Source organism: Tamandua tetradactyla, chromosome 10 (genome assembly GCF_023851605.1).
Source record: "Tamandua tetradactyla isolate mTamTet1 chromosome 10, mTamTet1.pri, whole genome shotgun sequence".
In the NCBI taxonomy this organism is placed as follows: Eukaryota; Metazoa; Chordata; class Mammalia; order Pilosa; family Myrmecophagidae; genus Tamandua; species Tamandua tetradactyla.
Genome location: NC_135336.1, coordinates 41,743,972 through 41,759,135, shown reverse-complemented (window position 1 = coordinate 41,759,135; position 15,164 = coordinate 41,743,972). Strand labels below are relative to the sequence as shown.

Genomic DNA, 15,164 nt, shown 5'->3' with positions numbered 1-15,164 from the left:
TGCTTTGGACTAGATGGTCATCTCCTTCTGTTTTAGGAGGATCCTCTCTAGGAACTATGAAGAAGGTTGGGGAGGGTGAGGCATTGCTTCTGCTAGATCAGCTAGAAATTCTTCCATTCAATATTTCAGAGTTCATCATGACAGTCTGTTCATGAAAGAAATGGAGGGCTTCAGCTTTAAAGAGCATTTGAAAACCACAGCCAGGTTGTCTAATCTGTAAAACCTTGAGTTTAAAAGAAAAGACTGAACTCCTGATAGAGCACGGCCTGTTCATATGAATCAGTTCTTGTGGTGATGGCTACCGTTTGGCAGCTTCACACATAGCTATTCCCAAGCTTTCATTTGGATATTTTTCTCGATGCTTTATCAAAATTGAGCAGTTTCTCCCCAGAGGTTTTCCAATAAGCAAATAAATGGTGTTTGGGGCATATGAGGAGCACAGAATCAAAAAATGACCTGTTTGACAAGTGAGGCCTACACTGCATGTTTCATTTTGATTTTTTTAATATAAAAAACCCTTTTCCCATCTCATGAGGTAAATACACCATGATTTCACATAGGCCACAGTTGAAAGTATCTTAGGATTTATAAGGGATGATTGTCGACAAAGTACTGAGAGAAGCACTTTTAAGTCAGTTTAACCTGTATATCTGCCTCTTCTTGCTGTCCTTCTGTATCAAACTGAGTTGTCCTATACGTAGTTTTTCATGGTAATGTTAGTACATTTGGGATGATATTGAAGCTGTTTTGCATTCATCACTATTATCTCACCTGGCTGTAAAATGGCTAGATGCCAAAAAGCATACATTTTAGAAAGTTGCGAATTTCTAGCCACCTCAAAGGCTAATGTTAGTAGTATTCACTATTAACTGACTATTCGCTAACTACCTAATAGCCTGAGAGTTAAAACAAAATGACAACTGTTTTATGATATTTCTTCCTAACCACTTCTATCCCTTACCACAATTTCCTTCTTCCCTGGCAGAAAAATCTCCACTGTAATATCTCTAGCTAATATAACACAAAAGAAAAGAGGAGGGACAAGTAAGGCTGCTGTCCTATGAAATGTTTTAAGTTGCACTAAATATTTAAATGTAGCTTTAACTATGTATGGCAAGACCTGGAGAATACTGTTGAAAACCCTACAATCTATTTGGCTAAAGAGGAAATCATTTAAGTTTTAGCATTATATGCCATTATTCTACTAATAATGGAGGCATACTATATTTTGCTAAGGCATGAAGTCAGAATGTTTAGCCACCCAACTCCAGCTTCCCAACACACACACTCACAGTAACGTACTATCACATTTACAGTGAACAATACAAGATATTTTAATCCTCTTATTCTATGATTTTAAACTACTGTTGTGTACTACAATTTGACCCTGTGATAATATAGCTCCCAACCACTTTAATTGAGAGCCATGTCAGCAAGGAAAAAGAAAATGAACCAAGACATGGTTTTGCCATTTAATAAATGTTCAGTTGTAGTAATTTTAGAGAAATTTAGTCATGAACAGAAGAAAATCTGGCTTAAATTAGTGCCCTTGACTAAATTACTTTAATAACGCAAATAAATTTGTGGCATTACTTTTACTTTCAATTCTATACTTGTTATGAATTCTTGGATCATATTAAGACATAATTCACATAAAGTTTTTTGAAACACTTTGGAATCAATATGCAATTTTGCTAAAATAGTACGTGTCTTCTTTTTATAGTCCTCCAACTAATACCCATCGATTGTTACAACCTAATATTAGAGAAAATTACATACAAAATATGTATTTTATATGGAGGGTTTGAAACAAAAGTATAAGGAGAAAATAATTCAAGGATATGCAATAGGTTTTACCATTATTCCCACAATTTTATTATTCCCCATACTCTCTGTGACTCTCTCTTCTAAACAGAAAGTTGAATAACAATGTAAAGAGGACTCAGTTTTAAGCATCCTTTGTTCAGATTTCCCTAGGTTTGCTACAGTTTCATTTTTTTGAAATAAGAAAGAATTTTAGAAAATATTTTTGGAAACACATGGTCTTGTTTTTTCACCACATTGATTATGTGTGCACTGGTGAAGCATCTCAGGATTTGCAAAGCAAAGTAGAAGTAAACATTCTACATTACATGAAGAAAGGATGTACCTAGCGGTTTTGATGTTTGAGTCTGGTGGACTGGAAAATAGTGCAACTTAGCAAAACTGTCCACCATCACTTTATCTTTAGAAACTAGATTTTTTTCAGTGGATTTTCAAATATCTCTATATATTCCAGGTATAGATACTACTGAAGGAGGAGCAAAACAACGCTTACTCTGATTTTCTTATCAATTTTGACTCTTGATGGACTTCATAAATTAAAGTTACCACTCTTGAGGTCTCAAGGAAGGTATCACTGAATAACTGATTTTATTTGACAGAGAACTTTGGCTTACTCTCTTAAGCCCTAAGAATTTTCATATTATTTAAATAATTTGAATTCAGGCCTCTCTCAAGTGTATTAGATGTTCTCCTTTGAAATGTGGCCCCTGAATAGAATCCCGTGTTTTATCAATAACTCACAGTTGTAATTATGAACAGTCATAACTTTTCATTAACATAGTGATGACATCAAGGCCTACTGCTATGTGGAAGGGTTCAACCCCATATTGCATGTTTCCAGGAAATTGTTGAGTTTTTGGTAGCATTTTATGATTTTATAATTTTTCTATTCCCTTCTTAACAATCAGTTTGTCAGATGTTACTTCTTTTTTGTGTTAATGTTGTTGTTTCTGTTTCGCTATATTTCTCTCTTTTTAACATTTTACTTACGTTTTGTTTTGATTCTGTATTTGGAAAGAAGAAAATCACCTTTGTGAAAATTATTTTAATAGAATTGTATTTCTAGAATTAATAGTAAATAGACCCTCCTATAATTAAAATGCATGAGCTCAACACATAGGCAGGTTTATGATTATTATTCATTATTCTACTATCTAATATAAAACAAAATTGACAAAGGGAAAATAACTATAAATATTAACCTGAAGACGGTTACATGGTTTTTGTATACAGTTTTGGCAGTATTCATTTTGCTGTTCCAGTCTGTCTTTTCCTCATTGCCTATACTGGTCTTGGTAGATATCATGTATGATAATTGAATTCCAAATTGAGTAGTAATTATAAAAAGCCAGTTTAGTTCAGCTGATAAACAAAATTAAACATATTGAAGATGGTAAACAATGTCTGAAGGAAAGAATGTCTGGATCGTTCTTACTAGTTTATATGAGGATAATTCTGTCCCACAAAATACAAAAATGAATAATGAGGCAATATACCTTATCTGTACTCTAATTGTTGCAGCCAACTAAAAAGTACAAAGAACAACAATAATACAAAATTAGCAGCTAAGAATAAAATAGCTTAAAATCAGTTGTCATTTATTTTTGACTAAATTATTAATCAGTTCTTTAAAGCCTCTATTAAAATTTATGTTTATTGAACTTAATTTATTTAAAATGTTTCTGTCCATCATCACAAGTTCTGAATTTGAAAGATTCTCCACATTCAGTTTTAGAATGTCACTTGACTTTAAAAATAACTTTTGGGGTGCATAGGAGACTTGGGCTTCTACATCCCCTAACTAGTTTTTTATTTCCTCTGTTTTTAAAGTAATTCTTAAGCTTCACTTTGCTCAAGAATCCCTGGAGGAATTGGTTAAAATTGTGGATTTCTGTCATGTTCCTAAATTTCTAATTCAGTAGGCCAGGTGGGACTCAGAAATCTGCATTTTTAGCAAGTATCCTGGTAATTCTGATTCTCGTGGATGAAAGCCTTCATCTAATGAAGTGGGAATTTTTGATAAGTAGAAAGTACACATGGTAATCAATTGGGGACATCAGTTTCCTATTTAGTACACTAGCTTCTGTTTTGCTGTCACACCCTTCTTTACTCTTTTCACATCCAGAAAGCATGACAGATATTTTATTCAAAGGAATTTTAAGCACTTAAAGTAATATTTAATATAATAAAGCAGATATTTGGAGGGGTAGTCTAACAAGATTTCCTAAGTACAGATTATACGGAGAATCTATTTGATATTTTGTTGCTTATTTTTCTGCTTTGGGAAAATTAATTATTTTGCTATAAGCCAAATCACAATTGTCTTTTTTTTCCTTCCACATGTACTTAAAACCTTTCTCTAATTAACTTTAGAGCAACCATCTAAACCTGAAATTGTAAGCAAAGCACAGTTTCTGGAAACAGAACAGCTACAAAAGGTAAGAAGTTACTTTTGATTAGCTGCCTTTACTTACTTTCTCTGGCCACAGATGCCAGGGCAAATAAGAAAGACTTTGCTCTCAAGTTGCTGAATGGCAGGTGCCATTCAGAAAATACAGTGGCAGGTATGCACAGGGTACAGTGGGGCACAGAGGAAGGTGTCATTTCTGAAGGGAGGAAAGAGAAATGCAAGTAAATAAAAACATTAGAATCTCTTATTTGAATGAACAGGATATTAAATGAAGTAATGGAAATAAGTAGATTTTTCCAGGCCAGTGGTAGAAAAAAGCTTTCCAACAGCATGTAATGTGATGTGAAAGAGAATGGCATGTTTGGGACACTTTAAGTTTGTTTTTGTTTTGTTGGTGCCAAAACAATGAGCAAAAAAGTGCAGCAAGATATGTCTGGAGATGTAAAGAGAGGCAGATCATGACAAGCCTTATTTGACATGTAGGGAGTTTGTGTCTTATTCTATTGACAAATTAAATGATGGAAAGATTGAAGTGAAGTCGTGAAAAGGTGATATCTGGAAGATCACAGTTGTGGAGGTGTGAATGGACACTGCATAAAGGGGACAGAAATGAAGTTCCATACATGGACACATCAGTTGACAAACTTTTTTTGTCAACCAAAATACCTAAACTTTCCTTTGTGGAGGAAAAAAAGTCTGGAGTTGTTTGTATCAGATTAAATTTTACTGTATAATATTATTTGGTAAACACCAAATATTGAACTTACAATACTTTTAAAGAAAAGTGGTGAGGATTATATAGATCCTGGTACTTATATATAGTGTGATACATATATATAGTATGAAACTGGAGAGGCAGCTCTATTTTAATACCGTTAATATTCTCAAATTTGCAGATCTATGAACCCTAATAATAGTCAATGTTAATATGGTTGTGTTAGGTTATTTAGTTAATGTTAAAAATGAATAATGTCAAAATGAATTTAGTAATGCTTTTTTCAATGAATGTAACTTTATTAATAGCAGCAGCATCTATTGCATATTTAAAATTGGGCAACACTATATTTTTTAACGTAAAGTACTGTTTTGGTACAAAAGAACATTGATTCAATACTTAGTGCTTGGACAGGCCAAGCCTGACTTGACAAATGGGTAAGAAACCATTGTAATAGCTGTAGCCCCTGAGGAGTCTGGAGCTCCCAAATTGACAACCACTGATTGACCCGAAGTAATAACATTTCTTCTTTATTTTGAAGTTGGGTGACTGCATTTCAGAAGACAGTTATCCAGATGGCAACATCACATGGTACAGGAATGGAAAAGTGCTTCAACCCCTTGAAGGAGGTGGGTGTGATGTGGGCAATAAATTCAGATGACCTGTTTTAACTTTCTCTTGTCTAGACATCCCTTAGAATGTCCTGCATCTGAATGTGGTGCCCTATTTTGATCTCTGACTCTATGCTTTGTTGCTTTTAGTGTCCATGAAATCATTATGTCATTTTTTTTAAACATCATTTAGCCACTGTACAGAAGAGAAAGAGCCGAGAAAATTATTTCTGTATATGGCATGTTCTAGAAGTTAATTAAAGTGAGTGGGAGATAGGATTCCAAGATCCTATTTCTGACTATTCCTCTGATTCATGGCTTTGAAAAGACTTCCCACCTCCTTGTCAGTTTCCTTCCTGTTAGAAAAAGAGAGAAGGACAAAATCACCTCTTAAAGGTATTATGATGCTTAATTAGGGATTGTGATTTTCCAATGAAAGATCCTATTATTAGTTCTCCTTATCTTCTTCAGTGGTGGTCATAAATTTTAAAAAGCAAGTGGACCCCGTAACTCAGCTGTATACCATGACTTCATCCCTGGCATACAAGACGACCAAGGCTGATATACAAATGCCGTTCACCTGCTCTGTGACATATTATGGACCATCTGGCCAGAAAATGGTTTACTCTGAACAAGCAGTCTTTGATATTTACTGTAAGTTGCTCAATATATAAATATATGATCTTAATTTATTTGAAATAATACTCAAATACTAATGCTTACCCATCTTACGATATCTTTCACTACCTACTGTATGCTACTAGACTGTAAGTACTTTAAAGGCAAGATTTATTTCTTGGTCTGATTCCTTGTGGTAGCCCTCAGCCCTCACATACTGTTGTAAACTCTTTAGGAGTTCAAAATGATTTCTGATCATGTTCTGAATGAATGACAGACAAATACAGGCTTATGACTCTTTGGCCTTTCCGGTGATTTCCATTTTAATAAAGAGGTTTATTTTATTCATGAGATTGATTGTATAGCTGAAATTGGAAGTTGTAGTCCAAGATGTTGTGGTTCCTTTTGTTCACTCTATGTCATAGATTTGAAACAGAACATTAAACTGCAAAGGAAATTGTGTGGTCATCTCACTCCATTGTTTTACAGGGGCAGAAAGTAAGGATCAGAGACTTACCCTAAATTGGCTATGGAAACTGGATTAGATCCTTTCTCCAGTGCTGTGCTCTTTCCTATCAGAAAGGTGCCAGGATATTTAACAAGTAGGAGGAAGATGCTGGCATTCCAGTCCCAACACTATGTTTCTAGAAAAGCAGCTTAACCACTCTAGGTCTCAGTTTTCTTATCTTGAAATGGAAGAATATATCATTCTAATTCATAATGTTGTTCTGGGGATTAAGTGAGCATTATAAATCTAAAATGGCACACTGCATGAAGTCTCCTGAAAGCTTAGGCGCTCCAGGACGGTATTCTCAAGTTTTTCTGTGCATCAGAATCACCTGAAAGACTTGTTAAAGCAGAGGGCTCAACTCTACCCCAGAGTTTCTGATTCAGTAGATGTGGGAAGGGCCCAAAACTTCGCATTTATAACAAATTTCTTTGAGATGTTGTTGCTGCCGATCTGAGGACCACCGTTTGAGAACCACTGTTCCAAGAAGATTTCAGAGAATAGAAGGGAAAGGGTGGATGACCGCATTTCAGGAAAAGAAATTTGATGAATTCATCTTGAGAAAGCTTGAGAAAGATATACTAAGCCATTGCTTCTTTACTCTATCCAATCAGCAATGAAGTCCTAGAGATTAAACATTTTGAATCTTTGTGTTTATCTGATTTCTGCCTTCTGACACGAAGTTTTTCTTACCATTCCTTATTGCCTGTATTTTTGCAGTGATTTCCAAAATGGTGTTTCTCCTTTCTGTCCATCCCTTTCTGCTCAACCCAAACAAATTGCCCTCCATGCTGCTACCAGAAATATCTTTCTAAAACGTAAATCTGATCAGAGCTATCAGGTGAATCTTCATATTCCCTTTTTCTGTTTATCCTGAGTCCCTTTAGAGCTAGCCCTACCTTATGACTCGACCATCATCAATTCTCCACTGTATTCATTGTGTTCCTATTTTCTAATCTCTAAATTCCTCCTATAGAATATTACCTACATGCCTTCCCATATACTGTTGATCATTTAGTTAACACTATTTATTTACCCTTCAAAACTCAGCCCCAGGGTTAGTTTCTCCTGAAAGCTTCCCAGACTCAGGCTTCGGTGACCTACCAGTGATCGCCAGGCTTATATCCTATGCTATTTTTATGTTTTCATGGTCTTAATTATTAAGTTTAGTGTCTGCCATCATGAGAAGACTGAAAATCTGTTGAGCAAAGACTATGCTGATTTTAACTTTTAAGTCCAGTACTTAGTGCCTGCACAAAGTAGATGCTTAATAAATATTGGCTAAGTGCGTGAATAAATGATTGGACAAGCGGATAGATGTATAGATGGGAGTAAGAAAAGTTAAGCAGTCTTTTTTGGTCATCATGCAAGGGTTTATACAGAGTAATGCAATATAAGGTTTTCACAAGATCAATTCAGGTTAAATTTTGAATACCAGATTGAGGAATTTTTATTTCAATCCTTACACATTGGAAATGTGTGCAGTATTCTGAATAACAATATGATATCCAAAGACTTACAGAGAACTGATTCAGAAGAAATATATATATATTTCATATATATATGAGTAGAAAAAAATGGCAATGATTTAAGAGTAGATTAATTACAGCTTGGTCTCAGGAGGTGTTAGTGGCAATAATAGGAGAGAATCCGATGCAAAAAATATGAAACTTGAATCATTAAGACTTTGTGATTGAGTGGACAAGAGAGGGCAAAGAAGAAAGAGTAACAGCAGAAAGATGATTTACTGATAGGCAGAGTTCAATTCAAATTCAGGGGCAAAAGGAGAATAAGAAATCACTGTTTGTTTAAGGCACTTCAGGGGACAGCCAGAAAGTTACTGTTAAAAGTCAGATATGTTATATTAACCCTCTGATCACAGCTTAGCTCTTCAACTCTTTAAAAAAGAGAAAAACTTATAGAAAAAGGATCACAGAGAAAAGCAGTTTTTCAGAAGAGAAGGAAGTCAAATAGATAGTAACCCCTGACTGTTCAGGTGTCAGCTTTGGTCAGAGACGGGCAGCAGCGCCGTGATTCATGCGGAACCTGAGCTGTGATGAGAGAAGGACCATGTACAAGAGTGAGGGACACTCAGAAAAGGAGGTCAGTGGGAGGATCAAACAAACCTCCCTTACTTTCCAACTTCACTGGGGGCTGCCATGCAAAGTACCGCTGCAAACAAATACAGAAAAATAAAAAAGTATAGTAAATCAATCATCGTTTAGACTTACAACATTCTGGGCAGATACTTAGAGAAGGCCAAAGCTTAGACAAAAGGTAAAGAAGTCGTCTGTTTCAAACCTTCTGAGTTTTTTTTTTTTTCTGAACTTTTAACTTATAAAGTTAATAAAATCTGTAAGAGATAGAAAAAAGCCTCCAGGCCTCCCACTTGCCTGTGGTACTATCACTCTAGTAGCTAAAAACAAAATAGAACTTCATGAATACATTTAATTTCATATTACCAGTTTGTAAATATAGATGCATGCCCCCGTAGTTATTAAGTCTTCTGGAAGTGGTTCATTAAAGCAAACCTTTGCATTGTATGATTTAAAAAATTATTTTTCATTGTATTATTCAGCTGTATAATGAGTGCATAACGTAGAAAGCGGGTCATTTTTAGCTGCCACCACCACTCCCTTTTATTTCCTGTTGGCTAGATATGGTCCACTGTATTTCAGCCTTTAATTTCTTTAGGATTTAATGTTGAGCAGCAGCCTGTACTAAAGAATACCTATTAGCCCTATTTTCTCCACAAAAGTGACCAAACTGGAATGAAAGTTGAATCTTCGTTCCGATGAAGAGGACAGAATTACAGTACATTTGCAGTCTTGTTGATTGGTTAAGAGTTTCCCTCAATTCTAGAGAATCATCTTTTGAAAAGCAAAACTACTCTCTTTCATGCCAAAAGTCTTGCTGGTTTTGTTTAACTCATGTTTCTTTTCATTTAATATGTATTATGAGTGCAGTGGTGCCTAATGGCTTTAGCTACTTTGCTAACTGATTCAGTCTTTCCAAACTGCAAGATTCATATAATATAGTTAAATTTCTTTATAATGAAATCACACAGTGAGAGTGTTCCTACTGGTCCCTTACACATAAAATAATTATGGTCATTCCTACCTCAGTTCAAGATATTTTTCTAAGGAGTGGATTTTTACATAACAGGGTCTCTTTGTAGTTTGCTTTAACCAAGATTAGTACTTGATATAGAAGTAGCTATCAACTTCAATTCATCTATAGAAAAGATACATTTAAGTAATTTCCATTACTAGCTTCTTGAAAAAATTGTGTGTAATTTAGTCATTTACATCGCATGTAAAGAGTAATGTGGTGCTTGATGAAAACAGTCAACTTGTTCTGTGACTCTTGCAGATCCTACCGAACAGGTGACAATACAAGTGCTGCCACCAAAAAAATCCATCAAAGAAGGGGATAACATCACTCTTAAATGCTTGGGAAATGGCAACCCTCCTCCTGAGGAGTTTTTGTTTTACTTACCGGTAAGTGCTTAAGTAGTATTTCTTGAACTAAATTACTGTGTTGAACTAAAATACTATTTTATTTAAAATACTATTTTATTTACTCTTTCGTCCTTTTGTTTGGCATCTGGCTGATGTTAAGAATTTTATGTATTTATGTAACTTAAGCGAGAAAGATACTGTTCTTGAGGAAAAGGGACACCTGTAGAATGTCCATTTAAAAGCTTTTTCAGTACCTGCCAGTTCTGTTCTCTTTTCAGTGTTAAGAGGGTTCAGAGGCAAAGGAGAAAAAAACTGACCACAGGAGACTATAATTACAAAAACTCAAGATTTAATTATCCAAATTAGCTATAAGAATCTGCTTTTCCAAAGCAGGTAAGTAGAGAATGGCGAACACTGGCAGCAGGATGGTCTGGTGTGGATTCTAAATCCCATAGTGCCATCCTGAACACACCTCTGACCTCTGCAGTAGAGACAGTTCTGTTGCACATTATTTTTAACTTAATGGAATAAAACCATGTGCCATTTCTTGTCAGAGGATATAACCTTGAAATTCCATCTCCTTGACTTTTATCCATATCTTAGCTGAAATAAATGACGCGCATAGAGGGTAATTTGGAAAATTCCTCTAGAATATGTTCTAGTTGCCATTTGAAGTGGTGTGGAGTCAGGATGTGAAAGAGCTGTGTCTGAGGGTGCTTGCTTCCACTCCAACAGAACCGCCCTCGCTGTTCGTGTCTGACACCCCCTTACATTGAAGAAAGCCACACACAACCCAAAACTGCGTTTTCCATGGGGATGTGTTTACAGATGCCATCCATGGCACTACTCAGAAGACTATTAGAAGTAATTTTTCTTAGACCTAAATGTTGACAGAAAACTTTGCTTTCCTTATAAATTGGCATGCTGTTTTTGTCTCAAGTGCAAATGAAAATTTGAAACTAATTAGGCTTCCATTTTGGCTATCAGAGATGTCAGAGCTAAATTTGTGTCGCAATTTGAGCAGCAATACCTGCTGATTAGTATTTCTGGATAATATATAACCATAAGTATTCTATATTTTTTCCTGATCTTAATTTTTTTTTCTCTTCTCTATTTCTCTCTCTCCCTCCTTCCTTCCTTCTTCCCTCCCTCCCTGTGTCCCTTCCTTCCTTCCTTCTTTTCTTCCATCCTTCTTTTTAGGTGTTTAGCATATTTTCTTGTTAGCTGTCTCATGTCTTATGGAATTAGACAAGGCATAGATATAAAAATAAAATATTAGAATTTTTTTTAAAAATCAGCTTTAAAGTTCAAATACAAGCCACACTGCCAATAAAATAAATACACTCAATACTAAATAAATTATCTCTTCACTTTACTTAGAACCAATATATTAATTATTTCTCCAGGAACCAGATGTAGGTAACGTAAACTTGTATGCTTGTTTTTCCAATTGAAGAAACATGTTCCCTTTTTTTCCTCTGAGAAAATGCCATCTTCATCAAGAAATATAACTGTTCTCATTGCAGCTACCAAGTATAATCATGTAACATTTGCCTCTATCAAAAGGGACAGCCAGAAGGAATAAGAAGCTCAAATACTTACACACTGACAGATGTGAGGCGCAATGCAACAGGCGAGTACAGATGCTCCCTGAAAGATGAAAAAACTATGATGGCTTCAACAGTTATCACAGTTCACTGTAAGTCACCACCTCATTCATTCCCAGCTTCACTTCAGAGGTTCCTAATATTCTAACTTGGCTATCTTTTCAAGTAAATTGTAACAATATCTTTCTTAAAAGGGTTTCAGTAGACTAATTGAAAAGCATCAGAGTCAGCTCAAATTTGATCCAGGTCTGCACAGCAAAATTTAAACCTTACATGAATTTGATAATTGCATTTTTTGGCAGTGCTAAACTTCCATCTTCTTTTTAAATGTCTTCAACTTTTGGTATCAGTAAACAAAATTTACATGGCTCTTACAGAAATAACTCACTTTAATTTGAAGAAAGTATTTGGAGATTGAATTTCACAAGATTTGCAGTTGACTCAGAGAAGTGTGGATTAAGTATCCTTGCTATTTGAGAGTAATATTAATACCCATACCTAAACAACCTAAAGTTACTGTAGACACAGTCTTTGGAAGAGGAAGTAAAACCTACTACAAGCCATTCCTTCTTTGGCTAAATGGATTCTATATTGAAAGGGAAATTTTCTGGAAATGGAACCTCTTCAAAATCACCTTGAACACCTTCTTTTATTAATTTTTCAGCTGTTTTTATTATCAGATACTAGAAAGGTTATATTAACACATTGCCAAGGAAACAGATATCTGGAGATGTATACAAAAACACACTTCCGTTGAGTTCCTTATTGTATAATTCATGACAGTCCATATTATTGATGTACTGGAGGAAGGGCATAATGGAAATGGGAAACTGGCTTGTGCTGCCCCGTGGAGATTCTAGAAATTCACAAATTGCCCTGGGCAAGTGCTCTTCTTGCTTAGAAGCATAGGCCAAGCAAGGGCTTACTTTATATTAAGTCCTTTGCGCTCAAAACTACCATGAATAAGGGTTTTTCTAGCTAAGATTCAACTGCAATCCCGTTGAGTATGACTTATTCTTTTATTTCAAAATTGAAAGATACTTTAGAAATTGTCTTTAGAAAATGGTTCTAAGTGCTTCATGCAACCCATAATGCTAGGAAAAGATGTAGGATAGGAGCTGAGACTTTGAGGATGATACAAGGAGTTTCACTGGGAAGTAGAGGAACGAGATGGTTATTTTTCCATGTCTGGTGTAGGGAACACACCCTCGGGAGCCCTATAAAAGCATGAGACTGTTGAGAAAAGTTCACAGCCAGCCATTTCTATTTGCCCCATATTCACGTTGCATGGATTTGAGTATGCCACCTATCTGGGACTAGATAGGAAGCAGGGACCTCTCAGGATCACAGCGGTATGCTTTCTCTCTGAAGAGCAGCCATTTATGGGTCCATTTGCCCAGAGCTCATTCATAAAAAGAAAAAAGAAAAATAGTGAAGTAAGAAAATAGAGTCAGCAGATAAAATTGCCTGTGAAATAGCTCTCTAATATCATTCATCTTGAGATCTTTGTGCCAGTAACCAATAACCCAGTGCCATTGAGGAGGTATTCTGTGTCTATGTTTAAAAGACGGTAAGCACACAGGGCCTTAAAAAAGGGAAGGCTCTTGTTTCTATCATTTGTAGACCAGGCAGGGAGAAATAGATAGTAGGCCAGTAAGGCAAAAACCTTGGCTACAGCCCCAAAGTGCTGCTATGGTCAGTGGTGATAGGACAAAAATATCACAAATAAACCATGTAACAGCTTGATTGAATTGTGGCACTTTAAAAAAATGCATTTCAGTTTTGACAGATAGACTGTAATATTGTGTTTTAAAACCTTTATTATTTTTTAAAAGCCAAAAATATTGCAAGTAAATCACATTTTACTCTAAATGTATAAAAGAAAAGGTATAAACCCTATTTTTGCCCATTTCTGTTAGATTTCTTGTTGTTTTTTTTTCCCAAAACAAGACTTATTTCCTTTCTATAGGCGGCTAAAGGGAGTGTGGGTAGTGAAGCACCAAAACACACCAACACGTGGTCGCAGAACAGACTTCTCATCAGAGCTCTCAGCAATAAATCCACTGCTGCTGATGAAACATCTACTTTTCCTCTACTAATTCATGCCCATGTAGATTCTTCATCAGAACTTCCAGAGTTCATTTATTATCCTTTAAAATCACATCTTTGTCTTCTCAATGGCAAGTTAACTGTCCAGCTGATTAAAACGTATCATTCATGGGAATAAAAGTTATCTGAAATTATCATTTTCCCAAATATTCTGAGGAAAATCCATTTTCCTATGTAACACACATTTTAGATAACCCACAAGAAGCCAAGAAAGTGCTTCTTCCTTTTAATCATTCAAAAATAATTTTTGAGGGTGCGACATGTGGTGGGCACTTTAGATACACCAGTGACACATGAAGTCAGGGTCTCTGCCCTCATGCTGCTTTTCGTCTAAGAGGAGAGAGAAGCATTTAAATTGAAACAATTAGAAAATTGCAATTATAACATGGACAACAAAGGAGAAGCACAGGACCAATGATAAATCCCCAATACCTTAGAATCAGTACCAACTTCCAACCAAGATCCAATATAGCCTCAATTACTTGTGTAGGTTTTTCTTCATTGTGTTATAATCATTCATACCAGACTACTTACCATTGTGAAATCAGGCACACCCTCTTTCCTTTCCTTTTACTTAGTTGACACAAGTTTCCCTACATCTACCATGTGTTAAAGGCCTCTCAACCATCAAACACATGAACAAGTACTGCCTCCTGTACACATCTTAAATTACTGCTTTGAATCCCAATTTGACTCTGATCTTTATGCTGTCATAAATCCTTGCTTATACCCCTGTTTGTAATCCTTCTTTTACTCTTTCAACAACTATTTATTGAGCTCCTAATCTGCCCCAGGTTTGCTACTAGGTACTGACTTCATGCCTCTTTGAATTATTTCAGTTGGATACATATTTGCTCTACCTCATTAAATTATAAGCCCATTATTCATCTCTGTATTTACCATCAGTGCTTGGGACATAGTAACTGTATAATAAATGTTTGTTAAATTGAATTGAATTTCCCTCATTCAGATTATACTATGACAGTAAGATTTCTATAGATACTATTTTCTATCTGAAAGATTCTACGTCCTTAAATGTATAATCCTTAAATTATACTCTATACTGTAAAAAGCGATATCTGCTGACAGCGTACCTAACAACAGATTTTAAAATTCTCAACTGCGTGAGAAATGGAGTCCATTTTTTAAAAATATCTGATTACTATCATCAATTCTCTGTGAAGAAACACACAAACTATCTCATTGCTTTTCAGTTTATCACCTGCTATCTAAATATATTTGATTTTCCAACCTTGTGCCTTACCAACCCTTTTTATAATATTTACTTAGTAATTATCTTT

General features: G+C 35.4%; 1 protein-coding gene and 1 long non-coding RNA gene across 3 annotated transcripts in view; one reads left to right on the top strand and one right to left on the bottom strand.

Moving 5' to 3' along the window:
• LOC143648443 (uncharacterized) overlaps window positions 1-15,164 on the bottom strand; it is a 61,990-nt gene that overhangs the window by 3,808 nt on the left and 43,018 nt on the right. Inside the window, exon 3 of the long non-coding RNA XR_013158553.1 lies at window positions 4,299-4,430. This is a non-coding gene — a long non-coding RNA (uncharacterized LOC143648443). The remainder of the gene's footprint in view (window positions 1-4,298; window positions 4,431-15,164) is intronic.
• Window positions 1-15,164, top strand: part of ALCAM (activated leukocyte cell adhesion molecule) — a 198,811-nt gene that overhangs the window by 163,849 nt on the left and 19,798 nt on the right. For both annotated transcript variants that reach the window (XM_077118504.1, XM_077118503.1), the window contains exons 4-8: window positions 4,198-4,262; window positions 5,491-5,578; window positions 6,032-6,214; window positions 10,059-10,186; window positions 11,714-11,846. In XM_077118504.1, coding sequence (XP_076974619.1) covers window positions 4,198-4,262; window positions 5,491-5,578; window positions 6,032-6,214; window positions 10,059-10,186; window positions 11,714-11,846 — 597 coding nt within the window. The remainder of the gene's footprint in view (window positions 1-4,197; window positions 4,263-5,490; window positions 5,579-6,031; window positions 6,215-10,058; window positions 10,187-11,713; window positions 11,847-15,164) is intronic.